Source organism: Colobus angolensis, unplaced genomic scaffold (assembly GCF_000951035.1).
Source record: "Colobus angolensis palliatus isolate OR3802 unplaced genomic scaffold, Cang.pa_1.0 Scaffold285, whole genome shotgun sequence".
In the NCBI taxonomy this organism is placed as follows: domain Eukaryota; kingdom Metazoa; phylum Chordata; class Mammalia; order Primates; family Cercopithecidae; genus Colobus; species Colobus angolensis.
Window position 1 is genome coordinate 4,590,017 of NW_012116099.1, and position 22,452 is coordinate 4,612,468.

Genomic DNA, 22,452 nt, shown 5'->3' on the forward strand with positions numbered 1-22,452 from the left:
AATAAAGCACTTCTGTAGAGGCCTGGAAAGCACATGTAATTGTGCTTCAGCAGGTAAAAATATATTGGCTTATTTTTTCTCTAAAAGCAGAGAGAAAATTAATTCTTTTCAGCTGTTTCCTTCCAGGGACAAGCATTTGCTTTGCGTTAAATCAGCGATTTGTAGGCTGGGCTGTGTCAGCATCTCATGATCTGGAGGTAGGAGGTCGCAGGATGGGTGTTGCAAACATGTTCACATCCTAATTGTCCTTTTACAAGGCTATTTGTGGAGACTTTCCTCTGTGATCCCTTTAAACTGCCTCAAAATCATCTAGTTCTTGGATGCTCCTCATTATCCAACATTTCCAACCAATATTGTGTTTTTTTATGAGCATGAGGATATATTCTGTTATATTTCATTTTTCTAGAAGAAGAGTCAACTTCTTTTAAAGTTTCTGCTAAATAATCAATAAAGAAACTCCATTTGGCACCTAATTGATCCATCCAATAATTATTGGGAGCCTATTAAGTTCAATATGATGTGGCTTCTGCCCTTGAATAGCTCACAATCTGGTGGTATGATTCTTAGAAGCAGTGGAATTTTCCAGTGCCTGGGAAGATATTTCAAACCTCTATAACCCCTGTGTGTGTCACTGGAGCTCAAAGACCTGTGATTTATTCCTCTCAAATAACTGAGTTCGGATTAAGAAGTGCTGGCCTACGAGAAGGGGCTAGGATGTGTCACAGTCATTATTAGAAGGAATGTCAACTGCATGGTGCTAACAGAGCACAAGGAAGGAGCAAATTACCTGGGGGGGAGGACTTCCAGAGGATTCGAAGATTCACATTTGATCAGGGTTTTAAAGACTTTTATTGGCCCAGAGCTTAGCACAGCAAGAGCATATGCAAGTTATCGGGGGAGAAAGCAAAAATAACTCCTTGGAAGACCAAGTGATTTGGAGTGGCCAGAGTTAAGATATTGAGAATGAATGAAGGAAAAGAAAAACTAGTTGAACTCCATGAACATATACAATTATTTGTCAAATTTTTTTAAAGGACTAGTCAGAAATAACACTGAAAGCATATTCTGAGGTCAGATCAGGGGATGCCATTTCCCATCAAGTTAGGTAGCTCCCATCTGTGCTACAGGAAATTCACCAGCAGAGGGTGTGTGTGTGTGTGTGTGTGTGTGTGTGTGTGTGTGTGTGTGTGTGTGTGTGTGTGTGTATGCGTGTGTGTTGCCTGCTGAAAAATTAAAGGTAGGGAGCATGGAAGTAACAGTAAGAGATACAATGTTTGTTTTACTTTAGCATACATAAGAAGATTCAACATTTAGCTTAGACATAGAGTAAAGTAATTACATATATTTATGTCACTGTTGGGTTGAACAGTGTCCTTCTGATCTTGGGATTGGTGTGGCTCTCTAGGTCAAGTTCTCATTTTTGCCCTTTCTTCTTTGGGGAAGTCTTCTCTCCTGCCCCTGGTTTGGGACCTGTGGCTATGTTCTCTGGGCCAGCTGCACATTTGTTATATAGAAAGAACTCTGGGAGCAATAACGGAGATGGGACTGAGGGGACAAACAGAGAAGGAAAGGCTGGAGGTGAGGGAAACTTGATTAGAGACTGCATTGAAGAGGACACACATCACATTTGTCCTAGAGGGTACACAAAAAGAGAATCAGGATCTACTGATAGAAACGAAAATCCAAAAGCTGACTAAAGATGGCAACAGAGCACCTTGATTTGTCATCACAGCTCATTAGGCAGAAGGGCTTAAAAGGCTTATTAGTTATCTACTGCTACATAATAAATTATCTCAAAATGTGGTGGTTTAAGACAGCAAACACTTATTATCTCACAGTTTCTGTGGGTCAGAAATTCCACAGTGGCTTCATTGGGTGGTTCTTTCAAAGGGTCTCCAATGAGATTTCAGTAAAGATGCTGCCATCGACTGCTGTCATCTGAAGGCTCAGTCAGATCTCTGAGGCTGTTGGCAGAAAGCCCTGGTTCCTCAGAAGCAGCTGTTGGGAGGAGGTCGCAGTTTTTTGCGAAGTGGGCTTCCCCAAAACATAGCTGCTTGAGTGTTCTCATGACATGGCAGTTGGTCTCACTGAGAGGGAGTGATTCAACAGAGAGCCCAAGGAGGAAGCCACAATGCCTTTCTGACCTAGTCTCAGAAATCGGACACTGTCACTTCTGCCATAAATTTACTGGTTGGAAGCAAGTCTTGCAGTGTTTGGCTCACAGTCAAGGGCAGGGGAATTGAGCTCCACCTCTTGAAGAGAGGAGTATTGAACAAACTACGGACAAAGCACCTGTAACAAGGTCACACAAGTGGACTTTGAAAGTTCCTTCATATCTGAGATTCTCCAATTCTATTCATGAATCAGTAGACAAAGGCAAACCTCAAAAGTGTCCATTACTTGAGTCATATCACCTTGGAAGCAGCCCACTGGAGCTCTGATAACTAATGTATTTGTCAAGAGGAGAGTCTACCTAACGGCTTCCAGGAAACTCCATCAAGCAGCAATGAGGTCTGACTGAAACTGCTTGTGTGATGTAATGAGAAAAATATTTATGATTTTGAGAAAAGAAAGTGGACACAGAAAAGGAGGAGATTGTGTGATTATATTACTCTTGGGACCAAAAAAGTGATTAACAATATACAGCAGTTAAGTTTTTTTTCTTTTAATTTTGGAACTTGTTTTGTTTTATTTGGATGTGTAGAAAAGAAAGACTTCTGAGCTTCTTGTTACTAGAAATTACTGAGCATCCAGGAGCCATGAGTTTATAGTTATACTCTTATGACAGTGAAAAGGCAATAAATGGAAGTCATGGTCCAAACATGACGCAAATTAATTTATAGCTAATCTGAGCAATTGATAGAAAGAAGAATCCACTCTATCTCAATGACTGAAACAGTCTCCTTTGACACGCAGAGGTTTATGACAAACCCTGATCTCTACGGGTCCGATCTTCTGCTTCTAGGGTATGCAGTGAGCACTATTTATACTATAATCTTGACGCTGTCAATGCTGGTCACTGACACTATTTAGAGTCAACCCCTGATCAAACTACAGAGATAAGTATAGATATAAGAAGGCACCGAGACGGGCGGATCACGAGGTCAGGAGATCGAGACCATCCTGATGAACACGGTGAAACCCCGTCTCTACTAAAAATACAAAAAAAAACTAGCCGGGCGAGGTGGCGGGCGCCTGTAGTCCCAGCTACTCGGGAGGCTGAGGCAGGAGAATGGCGTAAACCCGGGAGGCGGAGCTTGTAGTGAGCTGAGATCCGGCCACTGCACTCCAGCCTGGGTGACAGAGCGAGACTCCGTCTCAAAAAAAAAAAAAAAAAGAAGGCACATGTTAATAATCATAACAACAATGGTATTGTTGACAGAGGTTGAGGTGAGGTAGGAGAGTGAAGGAGGAAGAGAAAAGGAGAAAAGCGAGTGCTATAGGGTCTGAATGTTTGTTTTCTCCAAAATCCATGTTGAAACCTATTCCCCAAAATGGCAGTATTAAGATGTGGGACCCTGAAAAGGTGATTAGGTCATGAGGACTGTGCCCTCATGAATGGATTAATACCTTCACAGATGAATGGGTTATCATGGGACTGGAACTGGTGGCTTTATAAGAAGAGGAAGAGAGACCTAAGCTAGCACACTCAGCCGCCTCACCATGTGATGTCCTGTGCCCCTATGGACTCCACAGAGAGTCCCCGCCAGCAAGAAGGCCCTCATCACATGCAGCTCCCTGACCCTGGACTTCTCAGCCTCCACGACTATAAGAAATAAATTAATTTTTCTTTACAAATCACTCAGGTATTCTGTTAGTTTTAGGTATTCTGTCATAAACAACAGAAAACAGACTAACAGTGTATGAAAACAGACTAACAGAAAGCAGTGCATGGGGCCGGGCGCGGTGGCTCAAGCCTGTAATCCCAGCACTTTGGGAGGCCAAGACGGGCGGATCACGAGGTCAGGAGATCGAGACCATCCTGGCTAACATGGTGAAACCCCGTCTCTACTAAAAAATACAAAAAAACTAGCCGGGCGAGGTGGCAGGCGCCTGTAGTCCCAGCTTACTCGGGAGGCTGAGGCAGGAGAATGGCGTGAACCTGGGAGGCGGAGCTTGCAGTGAGCTGAGATCCGGCCACTACACTCCAGCCTGGGCTACAGAGCGAGACTCCGTCTCAAAAAAAAAGAAAACAGTGCATGAACTTTCCTCAACTTACATAGTTGAAGTGGTGAAGAATGTTTGATAGACATTATATAAAGTTAATGAATCAAGAAACAGTGTGTTAAAGTGCAATAAAATTTAAAATATTATTTCAAGTTAGAGTAGAATTCCAACAAAAATCAGGAAGGAAGAGAAGTGGGATATGGTGTCAGCTGGGTTTTTAATTTTTTCACAGCAAGGGATCACAAGTTACTGACTAATCAAGAAATAGATGTGTGAGCACATTCTATAGAGTGAGGGTGCTTCCCGTGAGAACAACCAGAACCAAAGACTGACTGGTGGCTCTGGAAATGGAGTATAAAAGGTGACTTTCACATCTTTGATTCCCGTCCTTCTATACTGTTTGAATTTACTTTGTTTCTTACTTCTATACCGTCTGAATTTATTTTCCGACCACATACTTAACATTCATACCTGTTATAGAAAGTTCACACAATTGGTAGCATCTATAAATTGACATTAGCCTATGTTCGCCAGGTTTTAGTAGATAAACTTCACAAGCATCAACGCCTCCAGTTAACAAATGGCAAGGTTTCACTTATTTCATAAATTGGTACTTCACACTTAATGCTTCCTCTTGAAATAAAGAGTTTATATATCACTACATTGGTAATAAAAACTATATAATGTGAGCTAAAATACTATGGCTTATCCTTAAATATGCATTTTTGTACCACCAAAAATGAAAAGCCAACCAAAAAGACATTACAGTTTTCAGAGTTAACACAAATAGGTAAGAGTCCGGGCTCAGCAGAGTACTGTGATACTCCTTTTCAGGAATAATCGATGAAAAATTTTAATGCCCCCCCCCACCGCCCGCAACCCACCGCTGCCCAAACACTAAGGGTTATTCTTCTGAGGTTTTTTGTTTGTTTGTTTTATTATACTTTATGTTCCGGGATACATGTGCAGAATGTGCACGTTTGTTACATAGGTATACACATGCCATGGAGGGCTTGCTGCACCCATCAATCTGTCATCTACATTAAGTATTTCTCCTAATGCTAACCCTCCCCTAGCCTCCTACCCCCCGACAGGCTCCAGTGTGTGATGTTTCCCTCCCTGTGTCCATGTGTTCTCACTGTTCAACTCCCAGTTATGGGGCTGTGGTTTTCTGTTCCTGTGTTAAGTTTGCTGAGAATGATGGTTTCCAACTTCATCCATGCCCCTGCAAAGGTTTTATGGAAACCCCATGTCCATCTTCCGCATATGTTTAAAACAAACCAGACTGGGTTTAACTATCTAACTGGAAGAACATTCAAAGGATTCAACAATGATTAAGATACCAAAGAATAAAACTAGTATTTGTCTTGGTTTAACAAAACATGACTGTTAAAAAGCACATCTCCTTGATGTAACCTAGGTACTATGTACAGAGGGTAGAAGAAATGACTATGGCACACACACACACAAAAAAAGTATAGCTGGTGGTTAGCGTCCAGGTGGAAAAAAGGGCCTTTTATATAAAGTGTACTTTTTCTCTGAGGAATGAACGAAGAGATTTTATGAAAATGTTTTAGGCTTCTATAGAAAAAGTATTTTTATACTCATAAAAAACACTCAGCCTTCTACTTCATAAACTATGAAGGGATGTGTACTATAGCAATTGACAACAATCACACAATATACATCAGGCACCACTCACGCTTTCTGTAAGGAAATTTACAGGAAGGGTTAAACTACCACAACTCCCGTGGATGACCTATAGTGCTTGTATTAAAAAAAACAAAAGCAACAAAAAACACAAGAATGGACTAGTACGCTGAGCTATCGCAATGAAAATGTACAAACTCCTACTGCATGTAACATGGATGAATCTAACAAGCTTAAATACTGACTGAAGACTAGACACAAGTGATACATACTCCTGATTCTACTGACGTAATAAATAAAACCAGGCAAAACTAACCATGGTGTTATAAGTCAGCATACTGTTTAACTTTGGAGGGGGTAGAGATCAGAAGGGGTTAAAAGGGGACTTCTGGGGTTGTGGTAAAGTTCTATTTTTTTTTAATCTGGGTGCTGGTTACAGGGGGGTGGGTTCACTTTGTGATAATTCATCAAGCAGTTGCAGTTACGATTTGTACACTTTTCTAAAAATGTATGTATGCTTCAGTTAAAAAGTTAACTTAAAAAAAATAACATATGGTGCCCCTACTAGTGTATGTGTCACCTTTATGCAGATTTTTTTAATGTGTCCCCTCTGGAGAGATGGATTGGAAAAAGGCAACCCTGTGGTCAGTGGCCGCCCCACAACTCTGTGCCTTCACAAACAGGGTGGGCTGGGTTTCATCCCACTGGTGCTTGGCTGGAAACAAAACCACACATCTGGATGGACATCTGCAAATCTGCAAAAACACTCATTTGACCCTCTCTCACCACAGCTTTATGAGGAGGGGAGGGCAGACGTCCTTGTTTTACAGATGAGGAAATGGCATGGAACAGCAAGACCGACGCACGAAGGTGTCATGGCTAACGAGCCACGGAGCCAGGACTGACCTCTAGGCCAGTAGCTCTTCACACGCTTCTCATTCCTTTTGGGGAATGGGAACAGGAAGAAGCTTCTCTCTCTATTACTGTGTGCCTTGTTATGGGGTCACCTCAAGTGCTTTGCGGAATAAGATAGGGCATGAATACGTGGTCCAACGTTGTTAATACTGGACTTTAGTAAAGGTCCTGGGTTCTAAGCTTATTTGAAATGTATTCTCTAAGTGTGTACTTAAAAATGAACATTCATCTTTTACATGCTTACCTATGGAAAACGATCGGCAGAACAGGGAGGTTCAGATAGCAATAAAGAATGCCGACCCTCTCGCCGTTTAAAATTATTGACTTAAGGGTATACATATTTTCATTTTTCCTTGAAAAAATAAAATAAAAGAGAAAGACGCACACAATGCACATGTCTCACTTACCTAGAAGCGTCTGCTTATTTTGGGAGGAGTCAGGCTCGGCAGAACATCTGCACGAACGGAGAACAATCACTCCGCCTAGCACGCCATCTTCACTGGCGAGGAAAGGTGAACCTAGGCAGAAAGGACTAGTAGTCATTTTTCAGTGAATTTTACTTTTTTAATTTTCAATTTTCATTTGATTATTAGAACAAAAACGTGGCATGAATAAGATCTTGAAAGATGCCCATTTTCTGACAACCACCATTGTTCATACCTCATTATATACTTGATGGCAAAGGCAGGTTTATGGCCTGAACAGGGGCCATTTGGCAAAGAAAATGCCACATGCTGTCAGGAAGATGTAAGTGGGGGAGGGAATGTGCATTACTGTATTCCGAATGGAAGTGGAAACGCTACCAGATTAAAGGACCAAAACACAAATACAGGAAAAAATGCTCAACGACTCTCTTTGATCAGCTCTTAGGGATCACTTACCACAGGCTCTCCCTGCTGTCAGGGACACACCACCAAAAGCTTCAGTTTACTACCTTAAATGCAATTTGAAACAATAAGCCACAAACTTTATTATAAACATTTTTAAATGCTTCTGATGGTTCGCACAAATAAGGGTGAAACTGCATTTCTATGATGAGAGTCTGGTGGTTAGAAAGAGTTGGGCCTCTTTGAGATCTCACACACTGAACCACTGTGAGCATTTCAAGAACATTATATTTTAAAACCCCTCATTTTTCTTCCCCAAGGACATCTTCTTCAAACATCTGGCATAGCAAGTGAGCACGTGGAAAACAAATGCAAAATTAACCCAAGAACTATCAAAGAGAGTAGTAAAAAATCAAACCCAACCAAATTGGATTTGGTGGGAGCTTCTGGTTAAACTTACTATATTAAATACATGTATTTTTCTCCCTCCCTCCCCAAATCCTACTGACCTGATGGGAAAGGAAGAAAAAAGCCACAGCCCAATAAGGGCAGAGAAAGAGGCAGACAAGGAAAAAACTGACCTTTTGGAAAATGGTAAGAAGACAGATAAGTGGTTGCTCACCTAGCAAACCCACGAAAGCTGAAACCTAAGTTTTCGTGAGGCAGGGGAAAAATGGAATGGAGGATACCCACAGGAAACCAAACCAGTTTTGCCATAAAATGCAAAAAGGTTCAGAAATTGGAGGCTTCAAGTTCCTCTGAAGGCAGGAGTACAGGGTAGAGATGATAAAAGATGGTAAGCTGACAACGTCCAAAAGAATCCTCTAGATCAGAGGTTGTCCTGCTAAGAATGTCATCATTTTGTTTTGTTTTTAGTTTTTAAAGGGTTGTTTAAAAGAGAAAAACAAAGGAGGAGGAGGAAGAGAAGGAGGACAACATGCCACACAGACCGTGATACAGGCTGCAAAGCCCATCATCTTTATTCTCTAGCTCTTTCACAGAAAAACTTTGCCAACTCCTGATCTAGAACAGGAGATCAGAACTGCAGTTCCTTTCCAAAAAGGAAGTGACTCCTCCCTAACCCTGAAGAAGCCAGGATATTTACTCTCTAGAGAAGGTGAACCAGAGAGAGTTGAGACTTGGGAGCATCAGGGTTAGCCCAGGGCAGGAAAGAGGCTACACACTGAAAACAGGGAGCTGAGGTATGTCTTTATGCTAAACAGTGAAATAACCAGCTCCCAGGATGCAAGAAATCAGACTGATATACTCCAAGAAGAGACTAGATAGTCCTTTTCCAGCAACCCAGCCAACTCAAGACTAAAGACCTACTTGAGAGATGCCCGCAAGAAAACATGTCCTTGCCTTAGGGTGAGGGCTTCAAGATGACAAGTATGACTCATACAAAAAAGGATTTTAGTTCAGCTTGGCGTTTAACTATTAAATAGTTAATACCAAACCATTGATATGTAACTAGTACAGACAATCTAGGATTATTAGTTGTTTTAGTTAGGCCCCTGTTTTAGGAAAGACAGAGACCAAAAGAAACAAAATAGTTCTACAGGGAAAATTTGGGCAAGTGTACTGAGCAGAAGAAAAGTAAAACAAAACAACAACAACAAAAAACATTAAAAAGACAGATGAAAAATGAGTGAAAAATATAAAAAAATCATAAGACTAGGCCAGAACTATCCAATATGTGAATAACAGGAGTTTTAGAGAGACTAGAAAAAATAAAAGGAGTAAAATTTCTAAGAAATAATTCAAAAACATTTCCAAGAATTTTAGATGTGTTCAAACTGAAAAGGTCCATCAACCTCCCAGTACAACTCATGAAAGAGGCACCCCGTGAAGATTTATCACTATGAAATATTAAGATACTAAGGAAGGAAAGAAGGGTCTAAAAACTTTCAAGTGGGAAGAAAAGATCACATGGAAAGCAAGGGTATTACAATGGCATCAGATTTCTCAACAACAGCAATACCTGAAACTAAAAGATTATGAGGCACTCTCTTCAAAATGCTGAGGAAAAATTATTTCCAACCTAGAATTCTATATTCAGCCAAAAGGTCAATAAAGTATGAAAGCGGAATAAAGCTCTACAAAGTCTCAAAGAGATTACCTCCTATGCATTCTTTCTCAGAAAGCTACAGGATGAATGTTCCTTGACAGAATGAAGAAGTGCGGTAAATAATGAGGAAGAAAATAAGATCTGGATACAGAGGATCCAAAACAAGAGAAGATAATGGGATTCCAGATGACAGAGCTATGCAGCAAGCTGAGAGAGCAAACTCTGAATTGGAGCATGAAGTCAGAGGAGGCCAGGAAAGGTAATTCTAAGGGGAGGGAAAAATAAACTGACTGAATACCTGTTGGTTTGAAATTACTGAAAGAAAATGTTTCAGATTTTGAGGAAAGTTTGGAGATGAAAAATAATACCAAAAAAAATAAGATTTGTACAAGAAATGAAATGGAATCACAGTATACTATGTAGCTAGGATGTGAATCGCTAGAGTAAACAAATAAAAACTCTCATACTGATGAGCTAAAAAAAAAAAAAGGGAGAAATATAATACACTGAGAAAAGTTTAATTTTCAGAACCATCCTGCCATAAGACATTTTGAGTTTAATTTTCAGAACCACCCTGCCATGCAATTTTTTATTATCATTTCCAGATGAAGAACCTGAGCTTCAGAGAGGTTCAATGACTTGCTACAGCCAAGCTATAGTTCAGCAGGAAATATGGCTTCCCCCAGCATCTTCTGAGCCATGATCCTTGCTTCATTTGTAGCAATGCCTCTCAGGTACCAAAAAAATCTCTGAATAACCTCAAAATGCAACTGTGTGCTGGAAACCTCCATCCCAACAGTACTCAAATATGGCACCTCTACAACTGTTCCTTTTACCAGCAAATCCAGAAACTTCTCCTGGCCTCCAATAGCTCATCTAAGCTCAAAACCCTTTACCTCTTCCCTCTCCAACAATTCAACACTTTACACCATGTCAAATCTGTTAGTTCTCCCTATGACCTCATTTTGGCCTGCCCCCCTCCCTTCATTCCCACTGACAAGACCCTCAATGTATTCTCATTGTCCAAAAAACCCTGCAACCAGCTCTAATCTGGCCTTCTGCTCTAGTCATTCAAATCTCTAAATTAATTAATTTAATAAAAATGTACTAAGTGTCAGGACTCTTCTAGGCACTGGGGATACAGAAGTCAACAAAGCCCCTGTATACATCCAGTTGAGCAGCTTGGGGGACAAGTACTAAACTCACAAACCAATATGGAAATCCACCCAATAGCAGTAAGTGTTATGAAGAAAATGAACCAGGTAAATGATGGAGAGTGTCACTGGGGCTGAGCCTTGTCTACATCAAAGAGCAAGAAGGCCTCTTTTGGTCAGGAGCTAACCATGTGATAATCTGAGGAAAGACCATTCCAGGCAGATCGACCAGCAAATGCAGAGACTCTGAGGTGAGGGAGCGAGGGGAAGAAAGGATAGAACATGAGTTTAAGAGAGGGGCAGGGCCAGGTCACAGATAGTGGTAACATTTATTTGGACTTGTAAAAGTTACTTAGCTGTGCAGAATGTAATGGCAAGGCAAGCATAAAAGCAACAACCAAGCTGCTGTGGCAGCCCAGTTGAGAGGTGACAGTGGACTGGGTGAGCCTTGTGACGGTGGAGGCTATCTACAGAAGCTGGGTCTGTGATATATTCTGCAAGTACAACTAATAGAGTTGTTCATGGAAGGGACATTGGAGGCATGGGAAACAGAGACTACAAAGTTTACTGTAAAAAGAGATATGCAACCCAGCCATGGCCATATCATTAAACAACTGAAAAACCTGTAATAGCTCCCAACCGCCTGTAGAATGATGCCCCAAATTCCTTAGTCTGGCGTAGCCTTTCTTATCCTTCCCAATCTTATCACCCTGTTTATTTTACACATCATTTGTACTTCCCATACTCTACTCCCCTAAGATTTCCCCCTGGGCCCCTGGTTGTGAACTGTCCTTCCTGGCTCCCTTTCCCCTGATAAACTGAGTCTGTTCTTCAGCTCCAGTGCCTTTTATACAGATCCAAACTTTCTGGGGTAAAGGTATCTCATTCATCTTTGAAGCCCCCTAGTTATTAGCAAAATAATTCCACCACACACACACGCGCGCACACACACACACACACACACACACACACACACACACACTCCTGCCTACATCACTGTAGTGTGGCAAAGAGAATGGCAAGAAAGAAGAAAATGATCCCAGCACTTTGGGAGGCCAAGGCGGGTGGATCACGAGGTCAGGAGTTCAAAATCATCCTGGCCAAGATGGTGAAACCCCATCTCTACTTGTAAAAATACAAAAATTAGCCGGGCATGGTGGTGGGCACCTGTAATCCCAGCTACTCAGGAGGCTGAGGCAGAGAACTGCTTGAACCTGGGAGGTGGAGGTTGCAGTGAGCCGAGATTGCACCATTGCACTCCAGCCTGGGTGAGGCAACAGAGCAAGACTCCGTCTCAGGAAAAAAAAAAAAAAAAAAGAAGAGAATGGCACTTTTACACAAGTACTCTGAAAGGGAGCAGGGGCCCAGGCTACTATGCAAGCTTATGTCAGCGCTGCATTTGGTATGAGTCCGTCCAATTATTTAATGAAAGTACGGTTAGAGTGCATTTCAAGATTCCATATTTTTTGTGGAAAATACTAAGATTTTTATATTATCACCATGGTGCCGGAAAAACACTAACACAGACAGAAAACCTTGTTTTAGTCTTGTGATAGCAACTATGTGTTATTAAGATATAACTTTTTAAATTGCACTCTTCAGCTTTTTCAAGCTTTTTTGAAGGCTGATGAGGACTGAATTTTTATGTATGAACTTTTTATAGCTTCTAAGATGCTATTCAAACATTTGGTGGCAGTAACATTGATGGTAAGGATCGTTGAGCATTTTGCTGGTTTTCAAAAACTATCATGTGGAACAAGATGTATTACTATACCAGCCTAGTTAATCTTCTACAACAGCTGGAACCAGTGCTCAACTGACTAGATGGTGGTGGTGACAGGGTATCAATTTCCCTAGTTAAAAATGTTAAAGTGTCTATATAAAAGGAGACATTATTTATTCCTCTTACTAGTAAAGAAAAAAAAAGAGAGAAAGAAAAATTAACATGGAGTGACATGTGGGGCACTGCCTAAGCACTTTCTATACCCACAGAGGGAAACGGGGACAAAAACTAATAAACTAAGACAATCCTAAATTCCATTAACATACGTGCAAGCAGCTGCAAAAAACAAGTGGATTAGTAAAGAAGTAAGAAAGAAGACCAAACTTTATTCACTATAATAATCTCAACTAGATCCCCTAAATACCTAAGTCTGTAACTGCTATGGAATGAAACTGTAATTACAGATGGTGAGACACACTCACTGTGATTAAATGTATGTAATCTGGACATTCACTTAGGTTGTAAATCCAGATTATATACAAATTACAGACCCACTTATTGTATTTGTGCTATAATCTTTAAGGATGAAAACACTGAAGAAATTTGAGAGGAGGATCACGATGAAAACAGAGAAGTTAACAAGAATTTGAATGCATATTATTTTGGTTGCTAGTAACAGATTCCTAAATAGAAAAATCTAAAGCAGCAAGGGGAATTTGCCGGCTCATAAAATCTAAAAGAAAAAAACCAAAGGGGTTAACCCTGGTATGATCAACTAGAACCACAAGGCCAGTGGAGTGGAGTTAGGATTAGACAAACAAATCCACAGATGTCCACAACACACAAACGGACAGAACATAGAGCCAGAGAACCAGGAAATCAGAGTTCCAGATTTGATGCTGTATTCTTGAACAAGACACCTTATCTCTCTGAACCATGCTTTTCTTCCTTCATCTGAAAAATTAGACACTGGACTAATAGTCTCTGATGTGCATGTATAGTGTTAGGAGTATTTTCAGTATTAGAGATTCATCTCTACCCATGAATGCAACCAGCATTACCTGATACCAGACAAGCCAAAATATCAGAGTTCCTTTTGCAAAACCTGACACAAAGCTTCCTCTTCAACACATGGGAATTTATCAAGAGAGTCATTCTGTAGCTAGAAGGTAGCTGCTAGTGTTCCACCTTCCCATTACATTTAATAAAGAATTTCTGTCCTTTCAATGTATTTCTGTGCATTGCTTTTCTCTTTTTAATTCCTATGTGCCAAATCACTTGAATGCCATTCTCTCTTGGAGGAATTACATGCCTATTGATAAAAATAAACACATTGACACACAGAGACAGTTTGGAGGTCAGGTGAGCAAGAAAATAAAAAACTGGGGAATGATGAATATTCCCTACTGAAAACACATACCCCAACTCCAGAACAAGAGATTATAAATATATTATTTAAATACCGAAGTAGGATAACAGTTTATACTTCCTGGAAGATCAAGGACTTTTTCCTCTTAAGATGCACCTAAGTCTACAAGATTGTCTCCATCATCCTATAAGATATATATTAAGTTAACTGCATTCTACCATTTGCTGCTCCTACAAAAATCCCAGTGGAATGATGTTCACTACATTCACGAAGAGAAGCCAAAGGAAACAAAGAAAGAACCTCAGGCACATGGAGGTAAATGAGCCTACAGAAACACGAGGAGGAAGCGGGAGCTGGGCATTAGAATCCACCTCCAGTTCAGCTTACGGATATCATCACTGTGTGCCGTTTTCTGGTGATAAGCAGAATTTCAAGGTCTCCAACTTAACTTTTAAAGAGCAGAGGAGAGTTGAATTGAAAACCGAGTTAAGTTTGGCCAATAACCATTTTGAAATCCCTTATCTAACAAAATTTAAAAGACAGGAAGAGTCAACTTATTTCAGAACAGAAAATTCCAAACTTCCAAACTATAATCAAAACTATAATCCCATATACATACGGGAGAGATATTCAATCTTTGGATAAATTTACTGACTCTGCAACAAAGATTAGGAGTAAGAAACCAAACTAGACTGAGAATTCAATTAAATCCTTGGCTTCTTGATTTAATCAATCATATATGTACCTAATACCATACTAGAAATGAGACAAGAGTTTTTTTGTTGTTTTTAAAAAGTTTAACACAGGGTCTCTGTCCTCAATGACATAATTCAGTTGAGAAAAAACAACATATTTTGAAATTCATAAAGCAGTCTAAGAAGAATCAGAAGGCATCTTGTTTTTCTGAATGTTCCATCCCAGCATTCCATCTGCAAATGGAGAGGCTTGGGATCCCACAAACCCATCGTCCAGAAACAATGATGGGTTGAGACAGGAGAACTGCTGACCAAGGGAGCAAGTGGGAATGTCCGACACAGAACTGAAGACTCAGTGGAGGGGAAGCCAAATGGCCTAGGCTTTTAGCCCTAGTTCCAGCATTCTCCATGATTAACTTTTAGGTAAGAAGAAGTTCTTTGCCTTCAGAATCTACTACCCTGCCAACCCCTAGATGCAGGAGAATGTAGTGAACACCTTCCTTTCCCTCGTTTCCAGTTGCTAGACCTCCATCTCCACGAGCATCACAAAGTAGAAGAGGGCAAAATAAAGCCAGATAGTGGCAGAAGGCAAACTGTCCTTTGTGGGAGTAGGTGGGTTGGTATAGATGCATATTTGCACATTAATACTAAAGTAGAAGCCATGAATTTGAGAAGCACAACATTCATTCAACAAATATTTCATATTTTATAAAAATTCACTTCACAATATTTAAGAATCAGTTCTGTGCCAACCACTGTGTAATACTGAATAAGGCAAAATCGGTGGTCTCAAGTCATCTATGATATGACAATCAATAAACAATCAATGCTAGAAGGGAAAACCAAGCAGGATAAGAGAGACACAGTTGTATGACACGTATGGAGGGAGACAGTCGTTTAATCAGGATGGTCAAGGATGGCCTCTCTGATAAAAGTAAAATTTCGAGAAAACTCCAGCAAGTAAGAGAACAAACAACATAGGTATTGGACGCTGCTTGAGACAAAAAAGCTTCCAGTGTAGTAAAGAAATACATCTCCATAGACAATATATATAATACAGATACTAGGCCCAATGACCAGGTATGCTCGTCAGTTTACATCAAGAAAAGGAGGGGCTGGATGGTATTCAGCTGATTGTTAACAGTTGGTATCCTTAATGGTTGTTAACTATCTTGACTACCCCATGACAAAAAGTACATTTTCAATAAATTACTGTTCTTCTAAGAAATGTACTATAAAACCACCACTGTAGGTTTTAAATAACAACAAAATGATAACAAAAAACCCACAAAATAATACAAAATGAAAGCATCTGTCTCACTCCAGGGCCTATCTATAGATGTAAGTACCATCAAGAGTTCCTTGCAGACAAAAGCCACACCAAGGCAATTTTCAATGCACTATATTCACTGTCACTCAGCCCTAAAAAAAAATTCTTCTTATCAATAAAGTCACAAATAAAAAGTTTTAATCAGAAAAAAGGGAGTTCTTTGTATATCCTTTCTGAAATTATCCACATGTAATCTGGGCATTTTAAAAATTTTTCATTCAATAGGACCATGTTTTACACACTATTCTCAATCTAACTTTTTAAATTCAACAATATAGCTCAGAGATCCTCCATCTCAGCACACACAAATTTCACTTAGACTTTTCAACAATGAATATGCTCTTGGACACAGATGCCATCACTTCTTTATTTAGTATTCTATTGAGGGACATTTAGATTGTTACCAATTTTGGTTTTTTGCCACTGCAAGTAATGCCACAGTGAACATCTGGACATATTTACCTTTCACACGTGTATGAATATATCTATAGGATATATTTCTAAACATAGAGTTGATGAATCAATCAGCATACTCATTTATTTGCTACAGATTCCTAAACTTTCCTCTAAAAATATTTACACCCACAAGAAACAGTGTTTGAGAGTACCTATTTTCCCGATGGGGAAATGCCAGCCTTACAAAAACTAGGTATTAGCAAACTTTTTGATTATTACTAATCTGATACATGAAAAACAGTAGTATCACACTATTGTGTTGATTTGCATTTATTTATGAATAAATTAATTACCTATATGTTTACAAGCCATTTGTGTTTATCTGTGAGTTGCTTTCACATCTGCGGCATACACAACTGGTTGCCTACATATTATCCATTCTCCCTTTCTTCCTTACAGTAAGGCAATCCCCAATCTTGTTTGGGGTAGAAAAGTGCCTAGCTTCCCAAACTCTTTTGTGGCTGGTTAGCTAAATGGCAAAGTGTTCTAGCAGAGCTTATTAAAGGGCAGACTCGACTAGCACAAATTTTATTGGCTGCTGCCATCTGCTTCAGACTTTATGCCTGGAAGTGGAGCAGCTATCTTGTTCTCATGAAGAATAAAGCCACCTACTAAAGAGAGCCAAACAGAGAGAGGCTAAGCCCCAAATGCACCATGAAGCCTGTGTGCCAGGCTGAAAGGCTGGATTGCTTTCAGACGTTTTATGTGAGAAAATAAAAGCCCTCATTTTGTTAAGCCCTTCTGTCTGGATTTGTCCTATCAATATAATCCCAAACTGAAAATTTCCTTCATCCATATCTTTATTGGGTATTTGTATTTTTTTCTTACTAATTTGCTATACTCTTTACTTATTAAGGCAGTAAGTCCTTGGCTATTATGTGCTGCAAATATTTTTCCCCAGTTGGTCATATTATTTGTTAATTTTATCTACGACCTTTTTTGTAATACAGAAGTTTTTAATGCTTATGTAATCAAAATATGTAGTCTCTTTCTTCTAAGGCTTCTGTGTTGGCAGTCTTACAAGAAAGGTCTTCCCTAATAAAAAATTATGAAAATAACTTACCCATGTTTTCTATTTGTGCTTTCACAATTACAATTTTTAATTTTAGAATGTCAGTTCTTCTGGACTTAATTTTGGTATAAAGACTGTAGTGAAGATCTTGTTGTTGTTTTATATTCCTAAATGGTCGGCCAATTGCCCAACATAAATTTCTTGAAAAAGGTCTCTCTTATCCATTGATTTGAAATACATTTTTAATCACACAGTAAATTCCCATATGTATTTGCATGTATACCTAGATTAATCTGTTCCACTGATGAAATTATTCCTAAATTGATTTCAAGCGGCTTTATTTTCACAATATTCTTTGCTGCTTTCATATCATTTTTCCACATTATCTTAAACATTGGCTTGACAAATACTCTTGCCTTTGCTTTAATCAGAATTTTCATATGGTCATAATTTAATTAACTGTGATTTTGCTTTAGGGTCAGAATGTCCTGATAATTTTTTCCCAGGAAAACCTAAAGACAGAGTCAATTATAGCCTTGTCACTCCAAAATTCTGGGATCGTGTATTCTCACACAAAGAAATGTCATGTGGTACCCTAAAATAAAATGCACAAGTAGACTTGTACATAATTTAAAGGGATCTCTTACGCCTTTGATCAAATAAGTATCTTTGTAGAATGTCTTCTGAGACGTACACAGTAGGAAATGCAACATTTTTTTTCATGGTCAGTTCTTGCTCTGCTAATCTATTTTATTTGCCACAGGCTATAATCACCATCCATAATACTCCAACAAAATAATTCTCAGCAACCCTCAGCCTACTCCCAAAAAAAACAGGACAAAAAGAACGCAAAACAAACCAACACAAAAACCCTTAGTTCTAAGAGGGGTTAGATGGCAAGCTGTCTTTGAGTGAGGTAAAAACACCCAGGATTGGTACATTTTTAGGTCAATCAATCATGTGTATATAGAAGAATTCACTGATTCAGTGTTTAAAACATGTATAGCATTAAGACTTTTTTTTTTTTCTGGATGAACAGAGTGTTTGCTCATTAAATTCTAGATTCTATGGTGCTAACAATCTTATGGTATCTACAGTATCGCCCAAAGGCACCAGAGCTCCTCAGCAATGCCTTTTGCTTCAGGAGGACTACGCTGGTATCTTTTATGTGGACGTGGTGAACAAAGTTGATATGGTCAAATAATGCAGGTGAGCAACCTGGGGTACATGGGACTGTCTCCACCAGTCACTGCCTGAAGACCTTCAAAGGACATCAGACTTTAAAGAACATTATACATTTAGTTGTTGTTGCTCATTGTGTTTCCTTCTCTGAGTTATTTCCTTACATACCCAGTTTTACCATGAGAGCAACTCTATTCACTTTTACTTTGTATGGTCAGATCCCACTTACTGTGCAGAAGCACATAACATAGAAGCCTTCTAGCATGGTTTTAATTCCGACGTAAAATCAATTTAATGTAGCTTTGTGTGCTCTCATGAACTTTGTCTTTAAGTAAGTAAATAAATAAATCTATATTATTGCAACAACAATGGCTTTGCACAGCTGCTGTGTGGGAAGCTTGATAAAATGGTGATTGCTGATATTCCAATTCCTATTAAGTTTCTGGATACTTCAATATTTTTCACTTTGATGACTGCACTGAGGTTATATAGTTATATAATTCTAAATGCATATTGTTATACTTGAACTTACAACTCTAGGTCTAGAAATACTGCAATGTTTACATTGTGAACTTTAAATGAAACTGTCATATATCCCTATATAGTCAATCACTGTATCCTGAACCCTATAATAGGGAGTCACCCATTGCAGGAGGACATTTACATAGAAAGCTATAATTCAACTGTACAATGTATCAGTGCAATGATATATAGGTTTTTGCATCTCACTTGAATGTACTTCTCTATATAAAGGCATACCTTGAAGATACTGAAGGTTCATTTCCAAACAACCGCAACAGAGCAAATAACACAATAAATGGCATACCATAATAAAGTGAGTCATACAAGTTTTTTTGGTTTCTCAGTGCATATACAAGTTATGTTTACACTACTATACTGTAATCTACTAAGTGTATAACAGTGCTATGTCTTAAAAAAGTAAATAATTTAAAAAATACATTATTGCAAAAAATACTAATGATTATGAGACTCAGATGAGTCATATCCTTTTGCTGGTGGGCGGTCTTGCCTCGATGTTGAAGGCTGCTGATGGATCAGAGTGATGGCTCATGAAGACTGAGGTAGTTGTAACAATTCCTTAAAAATAAGACAGCAATGAAGTTTGCAGCATCAATTGACTCTTCCTTTCATGAAAGATTTCTTTGTAGCATGCAATGCTGTTTAATAGCATTTTACTCACAGTAGACCTTTCAAAATTAAAGTCAATCCTCTCAAACCTTGAAGTTGCTTTATCAAATAAGTTATGCAATATCCTAATTCTTTTCCTTATTTCAACAATGTTCACAACTTCTTCACCAGGAGAAGATTCCATCTCAAGAAATCACTTTCTTTGCTCATCCACAGAAGCAACTCCTCATCTGTTAAAGTTTTATCATAAAACTGCAGCAATTCAGTCACATCTTCAGGCACCATTCTAATTCTAGTTTCTTGATATTTCTACCACATCTACAGTGACTTCCTCCAATGAAGTTTTAAACTCCTCAAAGTCATCCATGAAGGTTAGAATATACTTCTTCCAAACTCTTGTGAATGTTATTTTGACCTCTTCCCGTGAATCACAAATGTTCCCAATGGCATCTAGAAGGTTTTTAATTTACTTGACCCAGATTTCAAAAGCAACAAGTCCTGATGGAGAAGGTTTTCAAGAGGTTTTTAATTTACTTAACCCAGGTTCATCAGAAGAATCACTATCTATGGCAGCTAGAGCCTTATAAAATGTATTCCTTGAATAATAAGAGCTTCAGTATGGATGTTATGTTAGCAGCCATGAAAACATTAATCTCCTTGTACATCTCCATCAGAGCCCTTGCATGATCACGTGCGTCGTCATAGAGCAAAACTATTTTGAAAGGAGTATATTTTCCTTAGCAGTAGATCTCAACAGTGGGATTAAAATATTCAATAAACTGTGGTGTAAATAGATGCGCTGTCATCTAGACTTTGTTGTCCCATTTATAAGGCACAGGAAGAGTAGATTTAGTATAATTCTTAAGGGCCCTAGGATTTTTTGAATGATAAATAAGCACCAGCTTCAACTGAAAATCACCAGCTGCATTAGTCTCTAACCAAAGAGTCAGCATGTTCTCAGAAGCCAAAGCATTGACTTCTCCTGGCCAGCTATGAAAGTCCTAGATGGCATCATCTTCGAATAGAGGGCCATTTTGTCTGCCTTGAAAATCTGTTGTTTAGTGCAGTCACCTTCTTCAGTGATCTTAGCTAGATCTTCTGCATAACCTGTTGCAGCTTCTCCATCAGGACTTGTTGCTTCACCTTGCACTTTCATATTATGGAGGCAGCTTCTTTCCTTACACCTCATGAATGAATCTCTGCTAGATTCTAACTTTTCTTCTGCAGCTTCCTCACCTCTCTCAGCCTTAACAGAATTAAAGAGAGTTAGGATCTTGCTCTGGATTGGGATCTTGGTTAAGGTAATGTTATGCCTTAACATTGAGTGTTATGTCAGATGTTCTATCCCCATACCAAGCTGTTTCACTTCCTTATCATCTGTGTGTTCACTAGAGTAGCACCTTTTAATTTCCTTCAAGAACTTTTCCTTTGTATTCACAACTTGGCTAACTGGTGTAGGAGGCTTACCTTTTGACCCATCTCAGCTTTTGACATGCCTTCCTCACTAACCTTAATCATTTCTAGCTTTTGACTTAAAGTGAGAGATTTGCAACTCTTCAATTCACCTGAACATGCAGAGTCATTAATTGGCCTAATTTCAATATTATTGTGTCTCAATGAATAAGGAGGCCAAGGACAGCAAGAGAAACAGGGGAACGACTGGTTAGTGGAGCAATCAGAACACACACATTTATCACACACAGTTAGATTTACAGTGTTTTATGACCACAGTTTGTGGCACCCCAAAACAATTACCATAGTAACATCAAAGATCACTGACGACAAGACTATCATCATTGATACAGTAACAATAAAAAAGCTTGAGATATTTTAAGAACTACCAAAATGTGACATAGAAATACAAAGTGAGCATACATTGTTGGAAAAACGGCGTCAATAGATTTGTTCAATGCAGGGTTGTCATAAATTTTCAATTTGTTTTGAAAAATGCAGTATCTGTTAAGCATAATAAAATGAGGTATGCCTCTATTCCATTCTTGGTGAACTCGCTGAACATACTAAATACCTGCTCTGTACTCAATGCTCTCCCAGGCAGTGTGATACACAAACATTAAAAAAAAAAAAGTTCCTGAAAAACTTACAACTCTCTTGGCCAGACACAATTTACTTACATAAAGCTAGAAAACAGCACATGGTAATATATTTTAAATTGTTAGATATACAAATTCATATATATACATATTCCACACATACTATAAATATGTACATGTCTCACTAGAATCTACAGGCAACCAGACTATCTGTTCACCACTGATCACCCAGAACAGTGTCTGACACATAGTAGGTGATCAACAAATACTTGTTAAGTAAATAAATGAGAAGCCCAATAGCTTCTCATTTATTGGAATCTGAGAAGGGCATACTCACTTTATTAGGGAAAGGCCTCAGGATGGAGAAAAGAAGGAAAATCTGCCCTCGGATAATGGGTTGAACTTGGTCCAACATCATGGTGCTGAGCAAACACTACGTAATCAATCAGTCACAGCTCTTGACTATTTGGACAATGTGAACCTTGATAAAGGTCACAAAGAAGAGTGCTCAGAATATGGCAGACACTTAGTATCCACTACATGATCTGGATCTAGAGAAAGGCTGAAGGCTGCGTGGCCAGGACGTGTGGAAAGATGATGTCCCTAACAGGCAGCACTGGGAAAAGAGCCAACTGGGTTTAGACATGGAATTGTTTTGTCAAATCAAGGAACTAATAATTAATGAAAGGAGCCAAGAAGAGAAG

At 39.1% G+C, this 22,452-nt stretch overlaps 1 protein-coding gene across 1 annotated transcript in view; it reads right to left on the reverse strand.

Moving 5' to 3' along the window:
* The window catches only part of LOC105516618 (threonine aspartase 1-like), a 256,675-nt gene that overhangs the window by 40,626 nt on the left and 193,597 nt on the right, over positions 1–22,452 (reverse strand). Inside the window, exon 9 of the mRNA XM_011948883.1 lies at positions 7,140–7,250. Coding sequence (XP_011804273.1) covers positions 7,140–7,250 — 111 coding nt within the window. The remainder of the gene's footprint in view (positions 1–7,139; positions 7,251–22,452) is intronic.